Genomic DNA, 20937 nt, shown 5'->3' with positions numbered 1-20937 from the left:
TTTGCGGCACTTCTCAGAAAACGCCGCTAATGATTATTTCTAGCGGCGTTTTCCAACTAATGCTCGATCTTTAGTGGCATTTTTAGAAAAGCGCCGCTAATGCTTGATTTTTAGTGGCATTTTTTATCCAAATGCCGCTAAAAGCCTATTTTGGTATAGTGAATGGTTGTAGTTGTAAGTGTTAGAAACATAAATAATTGGATAATAGAAAAAAGAAAAATAAAATAATGTTATTGCTTTGAGGCGTGTACAACATTTTTCTTAAGGCTTTTATATGTCTTTAAAATACAACAAAGTCTTTTAACACTCCCAATGTAACCGTGAAAATGACTAATAGAAAAGTTATTTATATATACATTCAATAAGTGCATCTTTCCATAAGATATCCATTCATGAGGACATATGTTTAATGAAACACTCTTTTTCGTAAGATTGTATTGTTTTAAAAACAACTTTACATTAATATACAACTTTACCCACGAAGTTATGTTTTTAGAAGATAACTATTCATTAATAATTATAATTTATTAGACTTTTTAGATAATTACCTACTACTAACGGCCAGTCCATAAGACATATTATCATCCCAAAATCTGCAATTTTAATTAGGAATCATTTGGTTAATCGGGAAAACAATGAATAATTTTTTTTAATCACGCCAGTAAAACAAGGAGTATTAATTAACACCAACATATTTGCCACATGAAAAGAAGATCTAAGGGTTAACCAACTGTTAAAGTTAGTTCCCATGCAACCAGCTTCCCATGCAAAGGTGGCCATGCAAGATGACGTAGCAGGCATTCGAGCCTTGGTCTGCAGGAGCGGAAGCCTGAAGCTTGAAGTTGCCGATCCACTTGCCATTTTTTAGTTGCATTTTGATTATTTTGTAATCTAGTTCATGTTGAACTAAGTAGGTAAATGTTTTGATATTGATTGACTGAAAAATCAGCAATGCAAGTTGTACAAGCTAATCTTGTAAGTTTCAATTCAAATTAGTGGTGTTAGGTAGTTGATTAGGTGATTACTTGTTTGTTTTACTTGTTGACTGATATATGTAATGGCTTGATGCCTTGTTGATGAGTTAATGAAAAATATCAGCTCTTTTCATTCAAAAACTCTCTCTCTTTTATCTTGTTTTTATTTGCATTTGTTTCTGTTCTTGCTTCTGAGTTTGTTTCTTCAGTAAGGCTCGAGGCTTGCTATCCAAGCAAAATTGAAAACAGTTTGCTGTTGCCTCTTTGCACCAACAATTGGTATCGAGAGCTTACTTCTTAAGGGATCTGTTATACAAATCTATGGCTTCATCAAACTTTTCACCAGCTGCACCTCAAGTCTTCAATGGAGAAGGCTACCACATATGGGTGGTCAAAATGAAAACCTACCTGCAGGCTTTTGATCTGTGGGAGGTGGTCAACTCAGATGTTGAACCAAAGCCATTAAGAGCCAATCCAACAGTGGCTCAAATCAGGCAGCATGCTGATGAGAGAAAGGATTATGGCCTGTGAGACTCCAAAACAGGCCTGGGACAAGCTTAAGGAGGAGTTTCAAGGCACTGAGAGGACAAGACAACAACAGCTATTGAATTTAAGAAGGGATTTCGAGAATCTGAAGATGAAGGAAGAAGAAACAGTGAAGCAGTATGCAGATAGAATCATGGCAGTGGTTAACAGTATAAGGCTCATTGGTGAGCACTTTGATGAGGCAAGGATAGTGGAGAAAGTCCTCTCCACTTTGCCTGAGAGATATGAGGCCAAGATATCCTCTCTAGAGGACTCAAGAGACCTTTCAAGCATCTCCTTGACTGAGCTAATTAACACCTTTTATGCTCAGGAACAAAGAAGGGCTAGCAGAGCTGAAGATCACCAGGAAGGTGCATTCAATGCCAAGGCCAGAGAAGCCTCGAGCATCAATGCTCCAAGAGGCAAAAAGCCTTGGAAAAGCAGGCCTAAGGCTGATGCTGCAAGGAGCGATGACCAGCCCTGCAGACATTGCAAGAGGCCAGGTCATCCAGAAGACAGATGCTGGTTCAGGCCAGATGCAGTATGCCAACACTGCAAGAAGAAAGGTCATGTTGAGAGGGTTTGCAAAAACAAAACCAAGCAGTGGCAGAGTCAATTTCAACAACAAAAGGTTGAAGCTCGAGTAGCTGAGGACAGCAGTGATCAAGAAGAGTAAGTCTTTACTGTTTCTTGCTTAGCTGCTGAGAAGAAATGCTCAAAAGGATGGTTATTGGATAGTGGTTGCACTAACCACATGTCACCAGATGCCTCATTGTTTAAAACCTTGGATAGAAGTTGTAAAACCAAGGTCAAGGTTGGAAATGGTCAGTTCATAAGAGCTGAAGGAAGAGGAGAGGTGCTGATATGTACTCCTACAGGCAACAAAATTATTCCAAATGTGCTTTTGGTGCCTGAGATTGACAGAAACCTTCTCAGTATAGCTCAATTGCTCGAAAAAGGCTATTCTGTTGTGTTCAAGGACAAACAGTGCCACATTACTGATCCAAGTGGATCAAGCCTTATGACAGTCACAATGACTGACAAATGCTTTGAGGTGCACTGGCCAAATGACTCAAAGTCATCATACACAGCCTCTGTTGATGATTCCAAACTTTGGCATCAAAGGCTCGGGCATGCTAACTTTAGATCATTGGCTCGAATGGCCAAAGAGGGCTTGGCAGAGAACTTCACTAGCTCAGTGGAGCATGATGATGTGTGTGAAGTTTGCCAGATGGGGAAACAGGCAAGACTGTCATTTCCTACAAATTCAGCTTGGAGAGCTACTGAAAGACTGCAGCTGGTGCACTCTGATGTATGTGGCCCAATGAGGACTGAATCACTCAGCAAAAATAGGTATTTCATCCTCTTCATTGATGATTTTACAAGGTTTTGCTGGATTTTCTTCTTAAAACACAAGTCAGAGGTAGCTCAAGTGTTTGTGAAGTTTAAAACTGCTGTAGAGACAGAAACAGGTTGCAAGCTGAAATCGATAAGGTCTGACAATGGCACTGAGTACACTTCAGCTCAATTTCAAGCCATTTGTAATGATGCTGGTATCAAACACCAGCTCACAAATGTCTACACACCTCAGCAGAATGGGGTATCAGAAAGAAAGAACAGAAGCTTGATGGATATGGCCAGGTGCCTGCTGTTTGAGAAGAAACTGCCCAAGACCATGTGGGCCGAGGCAGTAAGCACTGCTGTCTACCTTCAAAATAGGCTTCCTACCAAAGCCCTTGCATCCAAGACACCTTTCGAGGCTTGGTTTGGTTTCAAGCCTTCCTTGGCACACTTGAAGGTGTTTGGTTGCCTGTGTTATGCACAAATACCAGCAGCAAAGAGAGACAAGCTCTCTGAAAGGGCTCAACCAGGTGTTCTAGTAGGCTATAGCTCAGTTAAGAAGGGCTATAGGGTGCTGGATCCTTTGACAAACAAAGTCCAAGTGAGCAGAGATGTCATCTTTGATGAGAAGGCTTGCTGGAATTGGGAAAAGAGTGAACCGTAAGTCGCTTGAAGACACGGTGCCTAATCAAGCTGAACTCGAGCAGCTTGGTTCTGAGATGGATGTTGATGATGTGCCTGTGAGAGGCACAAGGCCCCTAGATGAGATTTATGAAAGAGCACAAGTTGCTATAGCAGAACCTAGTAGTTTTGAAGAAGCTGAGGCAGATGAAGGTTGGAAACTGGCTATGGTTGATGAAATCAACATGATTGAAAAGAACCAGACATGGGAGCTGGTTAATAAACCTGCTGGAAAGAAGACCATTGGAGTAAAATGGGTCTATCGAGCAAAACAGAATGCAGATGGCAGTCTGAACAAGCTGAAAGCCAGGCTTGTTGTCAAAGGATTTAGCCAAAGGTATGGTCTAGACTACCTTGAAACTTTTGCTCCAGTAGCCAGGCTTGACACAGTCAGAATGATAGTTGCCTTAGCTGCTCAACATCAGTGGACCATTCATCAGCTTGATGTTAAGTCTGCATTTCTCAATGGTTTCCTGGAAGAAGAGATCTACATCGAGCAGTCTCAAGGATTTGTGACCACTGGCAAAGAACACATGGTGTATAGGCTGAAAAAGGCCTTGTATGGCCTGAAGCAGGCTCCTCGAGCCTGGTATGCTCGAATTGATTCCTACTTGCTCAGTTTGGAATTCGAGAGGAGTGTCAGTGAACCAACATTGTATGTGAAGAAAAATCAAGCTGAGACTCAGCTTATCTTGTCACTCTATGTTGATGACTTGTTAGTAACTGGAGGAGACAAGAACATGCTACATGATTTCAAGAAGAAAATGATGAAGATGTTTGAGATGTCTGACCTAGGCAGAATGAATTATTTCCTAGGAATGGAAGTGAAGCAAACAGCAAATGGAATCTTTCTCAGCCAGAGTTCCTTTGCTATAAAAATCTTATACAAGTTCTCAATGAAGAACTGCAAGCCGACAAGCACACCAATGGCTGTTGGAATGAAACTATCAAGACAAGAAACTGGTGAACCAGTTTGTGAGACTATGTACAAGAGTATCATTGGTAGTCTACTATATTTGACTGCAACAAGGCTAGATATTATGTTTGCAGTTAGTGTGCTATCTAGATAGATGAATTGCTGCAAGAATCAGCATTTTCAAGCAGCTAAACGAGTGCTAAGGTACATCAAAGGCACCATTAGTCATGGTGTGATGTTCAAAAAAGCTGAAAGTATGAAGTTGATAGGCTATGTTGATAGTGATTGGGCTGGATCATGTGATGACATGAGGAGTACATCTGGATATGCATTTAGCCTTGGCTCAGGCATGTTTTGCTGGAGTTCTAAGAAACAAAGTCTGGTGGCACAATCAACAGCAGAAGCTGAATATGTTGTTGCTGCATCTGCTGTGAATCAAGCCATATGGCTTAGAAAAATCTTGGCCGATTTAAACCAAAACCAAGAAGAAGCAACAGAGATTTACTGTGACAACAAATCTGCTGTTGCAATTGCAAAGAATCCCATCTTCCATGGGAGAACCAAGCACTTCAATATCAAGTTACATGTTATAAGGGAGATGGAACAAGCTCATGAAATCGAGCTGGTTCATTGCAATTCGGAGGAGCAAATTGCGGATATTTTTACCAAGGCACTCAATGTGTCAAGATTTGTAAAATTAAAAGGGAAGCTAGGTGTAACCAGCATAGAAACTAAGGAGGAGTGTTAAAGTTAGTTCCCATGCAACCAGCTTCCCATGCAAAGGTGGCCATGCAAGATGACGTAGCAGGCATTCGAGCCTTGGTCTGCAGGAGCTGAAGCCTGAAGCTTGAAGTTGCCGATCCACTTGCCATTTTTTAGTTGCATTTTGATTATTTTGTAATCTAGTTCATGTTGAACTAAGTAGGTAAATGTTTTGATATTGATTGACTGAAAAATCAGCAATGCAAGTTGTACAAGCTAATCTTGTAAGTTTCAATGCAAATTAGTGGTGTTAGGTAGTTGATTAGGTGATTACTTGTTTGTTTTACTTGTTGACTGATATATGTAATGGCTTGATGCCTTGTTGATGAGTTAATGAAAAATATCAGCTCCTTTCATTCAAAAACTCTCTCTCTTTTATCTTGTTTTTATTTGCATTTGTTTCTGTTCTTGCTTCTGAGTTTGTTTCTTCAGCAAGGCTCGAGGCTTGCTATCCAAGCAAAATTGAAAACAGTTTGCTGTTGCCTCTTTGCACCAACACCAACTTAAACCGGCAATCATTGAATTTTACAACAATGGGGATAAAATTTTGACAGCAAAATGCATACAAATGTGACCATCTTTGTTATCTTGGATATGGGTCGGTAATGGAAAGCTTATTTTCTGAGACTACCGCAATTTCGTTTCCGGATCGACTTGATGTTGTTTCCTCTGAATTTAAGTCCTCTGACAGTTGCACCGCCGATTGAGTTTTGCTGTGCATAAAAAATGCAGGTTCTAAGGGTAGAGGGAGAGTGGTAGAGTCGCTAGTAAGCATTAGAACAACCGCACCCATGTTTGGTCTTTGAGCTACATTTTCTTGAACACATAGCAGTCCAATGTGGATGCATCTCATCACCTCTCTTCTTGGACCATCTCTCAAACTGGGGTCTACAAGATCAAATGCTGTCCCAGCCTCCCAATTTCTCCATGCCTGCAGGGTTTTAATTCATGCAAAATGAAAAACTCTACCTTCTTTTAATGCATAACGTCCAGAAGATTTGGATACTTACAAAGCTTAGAAGATCTTCTATATTGCTCCCATTATGAAAAGCACTGTTCTTTTGACCACTTAAAATCTCCAAAACTAGTACACCAAAACTGAAGGTATCTGATTTAACCGAAAATTGACCATGCATGGCATATTCAGGTGCCATGTATCCACTACAAATCAATTATTAATATAAGAAAAATTAATGAATTGTAAGGTTCATGTGATTAGAGTGACAATGCGCATCAACCATGTATCAGCTAAGATGATGTTGTAGTACTTACTATGTTCCCACAATTCTACTAGTAGCACCTTGAGTTTGATCAACAGCACACAATCTTGCCATGCCAAAATCTGCAATTTTGGCAGTCATCTCTGCATCTAATAAAATATTGCTGGCTTTAAGATCTCGATGAATAATTCTTAATCGAGAATCTTGGTGAAGGTAGAGAAGTCCACGGGCAACCCCTCCTATGATTTTGTATCTTCTCTCCCAGTTCAGATACGCTTTTTTAACTGGATCTACATCACCGTAAATGGACAAATCCGAATTAATGAAATAAAACAAGGCTGTTGATGTCTACCTACAGTAATACAGTGCCATATCATACCAAATAAGAATTTATCCAAACTTCCATTAGGCACAAACTCATAGATAAGAAGCCTTTCATCTCCTTCAAGGCAGAAACCTTGGAGCCTAACTAAATTCCTATGCTGAAGATTGGCCATTAAATGAACCTCATTTTTGAATTCAAGGTCTCCTTGTCTAGAATCTGAAGATAACCTTTTCACTGCTATTAATTTTCCACCAGCAAGCGTGCCCTGACAAAATAGATTTCGCGTGGAATTAATCTATGTTAAAATTAATAAATAATTTTAATAGTTTATTTAAATTTAAATGAAATAAATATATAAAATAAAGTTATTTATTTAATTAAAATAATTAGGATAACTTACAATTGAATTTTTAATTTTTAAAAAATTACAACAAGCATACGTTTAATATATGGCTAAAACAAAATATATTAATTATATATCATTTTGAAATTGTACATGAGATATAAATGATAAGAAAATTTAACAATTTTTAACAACATGGCTATCGTTAGTAAACAATTATTATTAAAATAAATTGTTAATAAAGGTGTTACACAAGATAACATTAATAAAAGATTGACAGTTTTGTAATTATAATTGCAAAAATTACATAGGCTATTAATAAAAATAAAATAAATTTAATATTTACAAATATTTTTTCTAGCACAATATTGTAATATAATTTTAAGTTTTTAGATTATTTCAACCAGGGCAAAACTAGAAAATTTTTTAGGATCAAAATTAAATTGTAATTTTTACGATAGTAAAAATACAATTTCATCATTTTAATAGTCTTTATCTTTATAATTTTAAAGGATTAAATCAATTTTTATTATTTTTAGGAGACCAAAGTACAATTTTACTTTTATTAATTATCATAATACTTACTTAGGCATTAAGTTAAGGTTTTAATTTTTTTATCACTTAGTCAATAATCAAGAACAATTAAATGACATGTCAATGTAACATTTATCAGTTCTATATATAAAAAATATAACATCCAATAGTTGAATGACTAAGTCCAAACTTCTCAAATACTTCTTAAATAGTTGATAACAAAGATGCTATAATAGTGCATAATTGATAATATACACAATATACAATAAAATTCATAATTAAAAATATAATTATAAAATAATAATATACGGTAAATAGCATAAAAATAAATCATACAGAAAAATTAGAAAATATTTATTATAATAAAGATGCTATAATAGTGCATAATTGATAATATAGGAATATATTATTGGTTATATACCATTTTTTTAATATGGAAGTGTAATTGCTTTTATGCTGTATAATAGGTTAATTCATCAAGATGAAATATGAATTTTTATTAATTCGTTAACTCACAATTAATTTTTAACATTTTTGCTTTCAGATGTTAAAATTTTTATTAAATAAAATTACTAGCAAAAATTAAATATTTTGTAAAGTATCTATATTATATTAATTATTTGATAATTTTAAAATAAATACTTATAAATTAATAGTAAATGATATATAATATAATAAACAATAAAATTTTGTAATCAATAATTAAATAGAGATAAACGTAGTAATAAATAATTTACAATACACACGTAAAAACATATAAGGATAAAATAATAATAAATAAGATACAAATAAATCATTGATAATAGAAGATAATAGTAAATTTTATAATTTATATTTTTATATAATTTATTAATTAAGTAAAAATTGTAAATATATATTCATATTGAAAATTATAGTCTTAACAAATTAACTTACAATAATTAAATTATCAGTTATATGTTTTTTAAATTATTACATAAAATTAATTGGAAAATTTATTATAAAATAGTATAATATTCATATTTTAAGTAATTAACGTGTAAATGCAAAGAAAAAAATTAAACATAAAAAATTAAATATATATATATTTCATTGTACGCGCTAAGGTTTTTTTATATCTTTTCTTTGGAATTGAAATTTAAAATTTATATTAATTGTAATGTAATAAAAGTTATTTTAATTATTCTTTTATAAAATATTATTAAATTAAATTATTTATAATTTGGTAATATTAGTATAATAGGTGTAACTAAAACTAGCATATGTCTCGCTAAATGGTCATTGTATGAAATTCTGACCTACAAAATTTCAAATTTAACTAAATATACTAAAAATCAGATGGAAAACTTAATTTATCATTTTTCTATTAAAAAATCCTTTCACTATGCTAATAAATTTATCATCTGGTGCAATATATATTGATGTCTTACCTTATAAACTGCTCCGAATCCACCTCGGCCAAGCTTATTTCCATCATAAAAGTGATCTGTTGCAGCTCTAATGGTGTTGAAATCATATTGTAAGGACTCTACAGTTGAGATTTCATCCACTACTTCCGTTGCTTCATGCTCTTCAGATTGGAACAAATGAAACAAAAAACAAGTAAATTGTAGACTCAGTTACAACATTGCAAAAGAAAGAAAACCGATAAACTGATACTTTTACTTACTTTGAGGTTTCAGCTTTGGCTTCCTCAACCTTAAAATAACGAAGATGCAGATGGAAATGAGGAGTAAAGCAAAAGCAGCAGCCGAAATGGATATGATAATAGTAGTTCCAGATGAATTACTGTCGTTTTCTGCAAAATTTCAAGTGTGTCCTTTATGAGTGAAGACATAGTGAAGTTTGGATCTCCCCAGTTGCATAAACAAAAAGGATATGGAAGTATCTTGATATTATGGAGAAACCCTTTTCTCTTTTCATAGACATGCGATGCATCTCTTTATACAAGATGGTCATGGTGACTTGATAAAACAAAGAAGAGAAGGTACCTGTTGTAGTGGGAGAAGAAGGTGGGGATGCTGTTGATGGTGGCGGTGATGATGGTGTTGCTGCTGTATCAGAAGCAGTAAGATTATAGAAGCGTTCAATCTCAAACCTAAAATTACAACTAGGCCTATATACCCTGCATCCTTGTTTTCTGTCACAATAATTTGGGATTTCTCCAATGGCCTGTGACATGCAAGATTGGCAAACCGTGTCTTCCAAATCAGGCGTGCATTGAACAAGCGCATATATTGTTAGGGAAGGTATTCGCGCACTTCCTGTTGCAAACTTTCCAAGGGATGTCCCCGTTGAAGCAATGTTTGTTAGGTTGTCCATTAAAGAACTCACGGCCTGATTGAAAGCATCTACGTTCGTCACGTTATTTAAATTCCACATGTAAAAACTAGGCGAGGTTTCTGCAACACCAAGGATGGTACGATTTGTGTAGCGGAACATGCAATAGTCATACCATATAATCGCCTCTCTTTGGTAAGGGCAGCGGTTTCTGAGCTCATCGTTTGCGTTATTGATGCAGGTGAAGCAATCACTTGAGTTCACATCTCCTCTGCAAAGTGCAAGTGCGTTGGCTATGTTGGAGCCTTGGCCTGATGAAAAATTGTAGAACCCGTTTTCATTTGATGTACTGAGGGTGAAAGACGAAAGCAGTCGGTCGAGGTTCGCCTGGTAAGTGCTGTTTCTGGTGAAGTTACCATTGAGGTCTAAACAAAAATGGTATAGAGGCTCTTGTTGAGCAACGGTAACAGTAAGAAAGAATGCAATGGTTAAAGAAGAGAACAAAAACAACCATGGAAGATCCATTGTCATCCTTAATGTAGAATTTTGAGAATATATTATAATGATGGATGCTCCTTCTGTCACGGAGTTGGATGCTTAAAACCTTTATGATATAGGAAATTAGGAATTGGTCGATAAAACTGTAAGAATTTTCTTAAAAGATTATTAAAATGCAGGGTTGATGCAGACTTAACTGATCATAAATTTCCAAGAAAGCCACTTGGCTGTGGATTTGGACAAGTCTGAAATAAACAAGTGAAAGTCAATTGTTGATTACTTCATAAAAGAAAAATCTTTGGTTTGAAAAATAAAACAAGTATGTGGAAATATGCAGGAACTAGGAAGTTTCCTTGGGTTTCAAGGGAATAGCTCTGGTCGCGTGATCATTAACTCTACGATCTAATATTAAAAAAGATGGTATTACTTAAACAAACACTGAAATATTAAAAAAGAAGACGACAAAGCTAACTATTTTGGAAACTAGCATGTTTGATTAAATTAGAACACGTCTCAAAGATGAAAGTATAACCTCTACTTTAGAGCTATAGATATTGTTGATGTGTGGGATCAACAAGGAGAAGATACGGAGAAAGATATGGTGGAGCTGACGGAGGTCAGTTCACTCTGTTTGGGTGGAGAACTAGAGAGTAGAAAGAGAGTGGAGAAGGCTGAGGCGGTAACTGGAAGGAGATTGACCAACTGTAGGCAAGTATGCTAGAGGCTATTTATAGGTGAGGTCCCATGCAAGATGGTGTTAATGTGACAGACTCGCTATTAGGTCATTATTATATATGGGACAAATTGGGGTGGATGTTTTCAATGAGATGAATATGTCTTTAATGTGACATATCCTGTCATTTGTTCTGATTTGGGGTATAGAGCAGTTGAACTCACGTAGGGTTTGGTGACCAAAAGGATCATGTTAGGGATCGACCTGATTAAGCAGTAAGTGAAAATAGCGGAAGAAACTAAGAAATTGAACACACAAATTTAACATGGAAAAACTCCTCCAAAGAGGATAAAAAATCACGAACAAATATAATTTTACTATAATGGCAAAAGAACGAAGAGTACAAAAGATGGAGATAAAAACTAAACACCAAAAACCAAAAAATAAAGAACCCTCCAAACGTAAACACAAAATTCTCTAAAAGTGTTATGAGTTCTAACCTCTAATGGGTGTTGACACCATTTTTTTGATAAAAACGGGGTCGAATTACATTTTAAAAATGAAAACAAATACAGGATTCGCCACCAATCCTTTTTGAGAAGGTGTGATTAGGTCACCTCGAAAAGTGGTTGTGTTTAATAAACAATTTGATTTTATTAAAACAACGATTTTGGTCCACGAAATTCAGAAAAACGGGTTCGGGAGTCGGTTACGTACGAGGAAGGATTAGCACCCTCGTAATGCCCAAAATTGGTACCTAGTTGATTAACTAATGTCTTAGTGTCGAAGATTGAAAACTTTAAAGAAATTTAAAATACGATCCTTTATTGAAATGCTACAAATTTCAAAAAAAGGGCATATTTCACATTAATCGATGAAGAAAATTATATCCCGTAAGTTAGGATACAATGCCTTGAATTCTCGATACGAGAATAAATACCGAAATATTTATTTATTTTGAAAGATAATCGATCATCTCGGTTTTAAAAAAAGAAGATCATATTCCATAAGTTAGAGCACGATCTTTTATTAATTTTCGAGAGTATCACAAATTTTTGCTTTAAAAGGTTCGCATATTTGGATTTGTCAAGAAAATCAAAACCCCGTAAGTTAGGGCACTACCTTTTCGAATATAAAAATCAAAATTTTGCTTATTTTAAAGTCATAATTTATCGAGTAAAATTAATTTAACACGAATTGGTAGAAATAAAATATTGTGCTAATGTGCATAACAAAATAACAATAAATGTGATAATGTCAATAAAATAATACGAGCCAAAACTAAACAAAAAAGATAAATAAATAAATAAAGACAAATCAATTATATATATACAATAACAAGTAAATTATAAATAAATAAGAACTAAAACATTTTTAAGAAATAATAATAGACACATAAATAAATAAATATTAAATAAAACAATTTCATAATAATAAAATAAATAAAAATATAGAAACAAAAGGAAAATATAAAAGAAATACAAAAAAGAAAAAAAGATAGTTTTAAATACTAAAGTACCTAAATAGTAACTATGTATTTAAAAAGATAGTAAAATATAAAAATAAAATAAAACAAAATATATACAAAAAAATAATAGTAATAATAGTATTACATTAATTAATTTAATAATAAAATAGCAAAAATAAATAAAAGGGGGGGCAAATTGAACTTTAAAACATAAATTCGGGGCAAATCTAAAATAAATAAAAGGAAAATGACCAACTTGAATGTGTGAATAACAAGAAGGGACCAAATAGGCAATAATCGCCACCCTCCAAAACGCACAGCTTCAATGGACCAAAATGAAACAAAAACAAAATTACACGGTCAAATTTAAAAAAATATATTTTTTTATAAAAACCAATTTTTTTTAAAAAAAAAACTTCATTCTGCACCTTTTTAAAAAAATTTTGGAGAGTTCTCTTCACTCTCTCCCTCTCTTCTCCTCCGACCATGGGTCCGGCCATTGGTCATCGCGCTAGCCACCGGTCACCGGTGACAGCACCATCGTCCACGGTGGCCGAAAAAGCAAAAACCCATCTTTTTTATTCATTTTATGTGTAGAAACCCGATTTAGGGTTAAAATGGCCAAAAAGCCTTCAAAATTCAAAAAAGAAGCAAAGGAAGCCTTCGTCTCCACTTATTTCTTTGGCGACCATTTGATGAACCCCCAAGGGTCCGTCGGTCTTCCAAGATGGAGAGCGAAACGCCGGCAAAAGGTAAAGATTTGGTTTTTTTATTTTTATTATTTTTTAAAAATAAAGGATGAAAAATAAAAAGTAAAAAAAATCTGATTATAAATTTTTTGTATTCGATTTTCTTCGTCTTTTCTTCTTTTTATTTAATATATAATCTTATATATATATATGCTAAAAAAAACGAAAAAGAAAGAAGTAAATCAGGAGACAGAATAAAGAAGAGGAAAGAAGAACACATTTTTTTCAAATTTTTTATTTTTTTATTGATTCATCAATATTTTTTTGTATTTTTTCAATCAGTTTCCTCTCCCTTTTTCTTTACAATATGTTTAGCTTTATAGCCGAAAGAACAGAAAAGAAAAGATTCAATATTTCCTATTGTTTTGTGTTGTCTGATTCTCTTTTCCCTTGTTGCGTGTTTGCAGGTGCTTGTGGTAGAGTTGCAGCGGTAGCAAAGGGCACCAGACGCACATGGCAGAGCAGGTCGTGCGGCGCTTGGAGTGGCAGAGGTGACAGTGGCATGCGACTAGGGTTTCTTTTTTGGCTGAAAGTTTTTTTCTTTAAGTTGTGGGCTAGGGTTTTTACTATTGGGCTATTAGATTTGTTTAAATTTGGGACTGATTTTGTTTCGTAATTTGGACTATTATTGGGCCCGGGCAAATTGGGCTGATACAGCTGCCCTTCTTTGCTTGTTGTCATATAACGAGAACAGAGCAAAGACTAAGAAAAACCAATTTTGTCCGGTCTCGCCGATTATTGACATGTTCTGGTGCTTCTCTTCTTCAAGTAGCTTCCTTTCAATCCACCGTCTCTTGTTACTTCAATCCACTCCACTGCACTTCAGAGAGATACGGCTTGTAGCTTCAATCCACTCTGCTACAACTTTAGGGGGACAAGATTTTGGTTTTAGTCTACTCCACTGCAACGTCAGGGAGATAAGATCTGGTACTTCAACCTACTCCACCACGATCCCAAGGAAATAAGGTCTAATATGATAAGATCCGCTATCAATAGTCTGTTCCACTACATCTTTAGGGAGATAAGACTAGATACGATCTGCTCTACTGCAACTTTAGAGAGATAAGATCTGTGGTTTTAATCTGCTCCACTGCAACTTCAGGGAGGTAGGATTGGCTTCTTCTGTCTGCTCCACTGCAACTTCAAGGAGATAAGACTAGATGTGATCTGCTCTACTGTAACTTCAGAGAGATAAGATATGTGATTTTAATCCACTCCACTGCAACTTTAGGGAGATAGGATTGGTTTCTTTTGTCTGCTCCACTGCAACTTCAGGGAGATAAGACTGGATGCGATCTGCTCTGCTGCAACTTCAAAGAGATAAGATCTGTGGTTTTAATCCGCTCTACTATGACTTCAGGGAGATAGGATTGGTTTCTTTTGTCTGCTCCACTGCAACTTCAGGGAGATAAAACTGGATGTGATCTGCTCTACTGCAATTTCAGAGAGATAAGATCTGTAGTTTTAATCCGCTCCACTGCAGGGAGATAGAATTTGTTTCTTTTGTCTGCTCCACTGCAACTTTAGAGAGATAAAACTGAATGCGATATGCTATACTGTAACTTCAAAGAGATAAGATCTGTGGTTTTAACCCGCTCTACTGTAATTTCAGGAAGATAGGACTAGATGCGATTTGCTCTACTGCAACTTCAGAGAGATAAGATCTGTGGTTTATAGCTTTAATCTTTTTAATTGCAATGTCGGGGAAGCAAGATTCACTGTTGTAGCTTCAATCAGTTCTTCTACACCGCCAGGGAAGTCAGATTTACTGTTGTAGCTTCAATCTTTTTAACTGCAATGTTGGGGAAGCAAGATTCGCTGTTGTAGCTTCAATCTGCTCCACTACACTGCCAGGGAAGTAAGATTTGCCGTTGTGGCTTCAATATTTTTAATTGCAATATCGAGGAAACAAGATACGCCGTTGTAGCTTCAATCTGTTCCACTGCACCGCCAGGGAAGTAAGATTCCCCATTGTGGCTTCAATCTTTTTAATTGCAATGTCAGGGAAGTAAAATTTGTCGTTGTAGCTTCAATCTGTCCCACTGCACTGCCAGGGAAGTAAGACTCACCGTTGTGGCTTCAATCTTTTTAATTGCAATGTCGGGGAACAAGATTCACCGTTGTAGCTTCAATCTGTTCCACTGTACTGCCGGGGAAGTAAGACTCGCTGTTGTGGCATCAATCTTTTTAATTACAATGTCGGGGAAACAAGATTCACAGTTGTAGCTTCAATCTGTTCCAGTGCACCACCAGGGAAGTAAGATTCATCGTTATGTGTTCAATCTTTTTAATTACAATGTCGAGGAAATAAGATTTGCCGTTGTAGCTTTAATCTATTCCACTGCATCGCCAGGATTCGTCGTTGTAGCTTCAATTTGTTCCACTACACCACTAGGGAAGTAAGACTCGCCATTGTGGCTTCAATCTTTTTAATTGCAATGTCGGGGAAACAAGATTCGTCGTTGTAGCTTCAATCTGTTCCACTGTACCGCCAGGGAAGTAAGACTCGCCGTTGTGGCTTCAATCTTTTTAATTACAATGTCGGGGAAACAAAATTTGCCGTTATAGCTTCAATCTGTTCCACTGCACTGCCAGAGAAGTAAGACTCGCTGTTGTGGCTTCAATCTTTTTAATTGCAACCTCAGGGGTATGAGTAACTCCATTGATCTGCTGTCTGGGGAACATGACCTGTAAAGTCTATTTTATGAACCTATTTAGTTTTAGTGTTTAGGATGTCATGATTAGAATGAATCAAATGCTCCTAACTAGATATATATGTATGATATTTGCATGAATGCAGAATGTCATTTTACAAGAATGATCTCTTTTTAATGCTTAGGTTGCCATTGCTTGGTGTTCATTAGGGCTTTATCACCGACACATCAGAACGCCATCTTATTCGGCTGGTATTTCCAAAGAAATACTCACAGATTGCCCCCACTATAATCCTCCAGATTCAATCCACTAGGACATAAAATTCGTACCATCTTCCTCCAACTGTAACCCAAGGGTAGAAATCCTTTGCTATCATAATTCAAGGATACAAAATGTGAAACTCTTTAGTCCTTTACACCAGTCACAGGGTGTTATACCAAATGCCTATGCATAAATGAAAGATTCTCTTCTCCGAGAAAACTTCTTCTTATCGCTCGGTGATCATTGCTTGTTTGTTCATTGAAGTCTTGTCACCAACACGACATCTTGTCATTTTGTTCAATCAATGTTTGGACAACAAAATCTAATAGGATAGTCTTAATTTAGACTTTTCCTTCTTAGACATTTCAACCTTTAAACTTGGTGTGTTCTAAAAAATAGTCTTGTTTCAGGTTCTTATATTATTTAGAAACTTCTAGGGTAATATCCAAAATTTCCCTTGTGAAAGTATTATTAGTCCATTAATCATTTTTCTAATGCAACATGCTTGCAAAAGATCATAACGATGGATAAAATAAAATTAATTTAGGAGCATAGCTCGAAATAAATTATCAAGGATAGCAAGAATAAAATAGGAATTGATTGGAACATGTATCTTGAAAAAGAATGAAATATTCCAAAAACAATAAACTTAATATAAATAATATAAATATTAGGTGCCCCAGATATCGCAGCTTGAACTTCTCTATACAAACTCTTTGAAAGACCATTCTGAGTTTGACATGTGTTTAGGAGATCTACAGTACTTCGTCGATGCCCCAAGATGTCGCCTACCCTTTCCTGTTGATTCCGGTATAGCAAGATCACCACATGCCTAAACCTGATCAAAATTTGAACTGCTCTGATCAAAATTTGAGCCACCCTTTTCGGGTTTTCAACTCAAATCCCATTTGGTCTCAAGGTGTCCTTTGCGGGTTTTCACCTTGGCCTCTCATTTTTTTCCCTTTTATTATCATTATTTTTTATATGACTCAAAGCGCCCTTTGTGGGTTTTCACCTTGGTCTCCCTTTTTATTTTAGAACTTAATACGTCATTTGTGGGTTTTCGCCTTAGCCTCTCCTTTTTCTTTTCTTTTTCTTTTTTTCTTCTTGTGCTTTTTTATTTAAATATTTTTTTATTGAATCTGAACTCATAGGATTAGACATGTTCTTGTTATCCCTTCTGATCAAAATTAACACTTTTCCAGATAAGGCCTTCCACATAAGGTCCTTCTCAATTTGGCATTCACTTTCTTATGAAGTTCTTTTTGTGTAGGAAGGATCTCCTTCCCTACCGGGTCCCTCTCATAGAATCCTCTAGGGCGAACTTTTTTACTCGCATCATTTGCTTTTAGCACATTTGACCATGATGGATAACTTTGAACATTCCTTTTCAATCAGGCTAGATTCAAAAAACTCAGAAAGAAAGAATCTTGTCTTCAATAGGAAAAACTGCAATAAGCCCAAGAGACTGCAAACTTTAGGACGACATGGTGTTATTCTTAAAGACTGCAAACTTTTGATATCATGTTGTTGTTCAAATTTGGTGCATTGTCAGATATGATCCTTTTTGGCGTTCCATACTGATATATGATTTTTCAAGAATTTGTTGACCGTCGACTTCGTGACATTGGCATATGAAGCAGCTTCCACCCACTTAGTGAAGTAAACGACGGCTGCAAAGATGAATTGTTGACTGCCAGAAGCTTTTGGTAAGATTGACCCAATGACATCCATGCCCCACATAGGGAGAAGTCATGGATTCTATTGATTCTTTGTAGGGTAGGATCTGTTTTCCATCTTGTTCTACCATCCTCAATAAGTCTAGAGATAGGCTACAATCTAGGGACCCATTGTAGGTACAAAGAATATACAAAGAATGTATGAATTTATGAATAATTATTTGTACAATATGGCTATGAATTAATGAAAGAATAATTTGGAAGAAAATCCAAAAGAATGAAATAATAAAAAATGATTATTCATAAAGGATGAAAGAATATTGACTTAAAAATGATCACAAAGATGTATCAAAATAATGACATTCAGACATGAGCCTATTTCACAAAGGAGTTCTTATTGCCTCTAGGCTGAAAGCAACAAGTGTGTTCTGAACACTACTCTAAATAAACTCTAAATACTACAGAGATTTTTTTTACAGTCTGATTTATTTAGAACACTCCCAAGCTTATAAGGGTGGATATCTAACAAGGTCCCTTCTTAGTTGCCTTCATGTATGGCATTGATGTGAATGTTTCTTTTAACTCTTTCACAGAACTTCATTTTTATTGTCCATCATATTTTTTTGGACCTTAGCTAACGCTCTTGCAGCAGTAGTTGGTCTTACCTCTCCCTTTGGAGTTGTTCAAGTCTTTTTAATCTTTGATCCATTACTTTAGTTTTTCCTCGTGTACCGATATTCTAGGATAACCGCCAAAATTTTAGGGTCGTTTTGTGAGATTTAATGTATATAATGCAATGCAAAGCTAATGCATGAATGCAATGAATGCCATGAATGCAAAAGAAGAGAGACGTTGGTTCTGATTCAATTATATTAGAAGAACTTTTCTAGAAAACAAATCTCTTTACATAAAATGGATATTTATACGGCCTTGCCCTCATACTCCAGGCGAAGATATCAATCCCTTTCTTCATATCTAGATGTTAAGATCGCATCTTGTAAACTTTCCATTGGATGCCTCTACTAGTTCCTCTTTGCTTGATCCGGGCTGCGACTCATTGCTCCCTTATCTTCGAGATGCTCATTAGCTTCTTTAAGAAAGTTCGGCGGCTTTTGAATAATCTTTGTCAGCTTGAATCCTCGGGTGACGAAGTAAAGTTGTGTATTCATTCATCAGACTATCACCTTTACCTCATTACGTTTTCTCAGACCGTATTCGGACAACCGCATTGTCTTCCATTTTATCAAGAAACTCATTTTCTTATGACAAGCTCTCTATTTAGATACTGAGCGTGAATCAACACTTCTTTTCTATGATGAAAATGCAATGCAATTATAACCAAAACAAAAGAAAATAGGTTAGTACAAATCAAAAGCAAGCAAGAAAGAAATACATAGAGCACCTATTCGGGTGACCACTAGGGGTTTGGCATGGTTCTACCTAGGGTAGGCTTTTAGGCTCACTATATGAGGCTTGGTTCTAGAGTAAAGGTACCCGAACCGGCAGATTCCTCGATCCTCACCCATTATATGCTCATACGGACAGAGTTTAGTTCAGGGGAATACATTTCCCTATGGCTGCACGGAGATGAAAATCTCACGAAGACATAGGTACTGATGTATCCCGGAACTGATCCACTATCATGCACGGAGGTGAAAACCTCACGAAGGAAATAGCTTCTCACTCCTACTTAACAGGATATAATCGAGCGATTATGTAATACAATATGCAGAAACATCAAAATTCAAACCAATAGAGTAATTACAAACAGAAATAATGATAACCGTAACAAAAATGGACAAAATACAACAAAATGATCGTAAATTTAAACCAAGTTTTCGGGTGACCTCTAGGCATTCGGTGTGATTCTACCTAGGATAGGCTCCTAAGGTTCATTATATGCGGTTCGGTTCTAAAGTAAGGGTACCTAAACCATCATATTCCTCGATCCTCACCCATTATAGGCTCATACGAACTAAGTTCAATTCAGGGGAATACATTTCCCTATGGCCATGTAGAGGTGAAAACCTCACGAAGGCGTAGTTTCTCACTCCCACTTAAAAGGGTGTGACCAACAGTCATGCAATGCAATGTGCAGAAAGATACCGAAACTTAAACTAACACAGCAATTATAAATCACAATGATGAAGATCGTAATAAAGACGAATGAAAATGCAACGAAAGGATCATATATTTAAACCAAGTTTTCTATTTTTGACGAAAAGACAAGAAGTAATCAACTCGTGGCTTGACTCTCTGATTTTTTTTGTTCCCCAGCGGAGTCACCAAGCTGTTGACACCATTTTTTTGATAAAACGAGGTTGATTTGGATTTTGAAAATAAAAACGAAAATGAGAGTTGCCTCCAATTTTTTTGATGAGGTGTGATCGGGTCACCTCGGAAAATGGTTGTTTTTGATAAACGATTTAATTTTATTAAAAAACGATTTTGGTCCATGAAATTCTGAAAAAACGGGTTCAGGAGTCGGTTACATACAAGGAAGGATTAGCACCCTCGTAACGCCCAAAATTGGTACCTAGTTGATTAGTTAATGTCTTAGTGTCGAAGATTGAAAACTTTAAAAAGATTTAAAATATGATCCTTTATTGAAACGTTGGTATAAATCAAATTACCCGTTAAGACTTTCATTTAAGAGAGAGAAAATGTCACACCCAATGAGTTAGGGCATGATATTTCACCTCCTCAAAAATGAGCTTGTTCAAGAAAACTCGTGCAATAAAGTTTAAAAGGATATTCAATTGTTTAAGTTAGATGAAGAAATCGCAACCCAATACGTTAGGGCACAATCTCTCAAAATTCTAAACATTGAATATTGCCTTTATTATTTTTTAGAAAAATTCTCGTCTCGAGAAAACAATGTGTCGTATCCAATACATTAGGACACAACATATTGAATTCCCGATAATGAGCTTTTTATTTATGTTTTGATTAAAGAGCATTCTCGATTATTCAGATTCAACGAAAGAATCGGAACCCAATACGTTAAGGCTCAATCCTCTCGAAGATCCCCAAATACCGAGTATTGCCCTTTTTTTTTTTCAAAATTTTCTCTT

General features: G+C 35.7%; 1 protein-coding gene across 1 annotated transcript; it reads right to left on the bottom strand.

The window, feature by feature from the left end:
- Positions 1-5550: 5550 nt before the first annotated feature.
- On the bottom strand, positions 5551-10719 carry LOC105798939 (cysteine-rich receptor-like protein kinase 44). The gene is made up of 7 exons (XM_012629202.2): positions 9592-10719; positions 9270-9398; positions 9031-9170; positions 6799-7009; positions 6472-6709; positions 6210-6360; positions 5551-6130 (listed from the first exon to the last, which is right to left on the bottom strand). Exons 1-7 carry the CDS (start codon positions 10409-10411, stop codon positions 5783-5785), a joined length of 2037 nt encoding a protein of 678 aa, XP_012484656.1. The 5' UTR covers positions 10412-10719; the 3' UTR covers positions 5551-5782.
- Positions 10720-20937: the final 10218 nt, after the last annotated feature.

This window comes from Gossypium raimondii, chromosome 9 (genome assembly GCF_025698545.1).
Source record: "Gossypium raimondii isolate GPD5lz chromosome 9, ASM2569854v1, whole genome shotgun sequence".
NCBI lineage: Eukaryota > Viridiplantae > Streptophyta > Magnoliopsida > Malvales > Malvaceae > Gossypium > Gossypium raimondii.
Note: the sequence above shows the minus strand (reverse complement) of the source record. Positions and strands in the feature narration are given on the sequence as shown.

What these genes read in the sequence shown, in the direction of transcription:
- LOC105798939 (XM_012629202.2), bottom strand. Translation starts at nt 10,411, where the DNA reads ATGACAATGGATCTTCCATGGTTGTTTTTGTTCTCTTCTTTAACCATT. An exon ending in TTCTTCTCCCACTACAACAG is followed by an intron (nt 9,399 to 9,591) that starts GTACCTTCTCTT and finishes GAAATTTTGCAG; the next exon opens with AAAACGACAGTAATTCATCT. An exon ending in GATTCGGAGCAGTTTATAAG is followed by an intron (nt 7,010 to 9,030) that starts GTAAGACATCAA and finishes CTATTTTGTCAG; the next exon opens with GGCACGCTTGCTGGTGGAAA.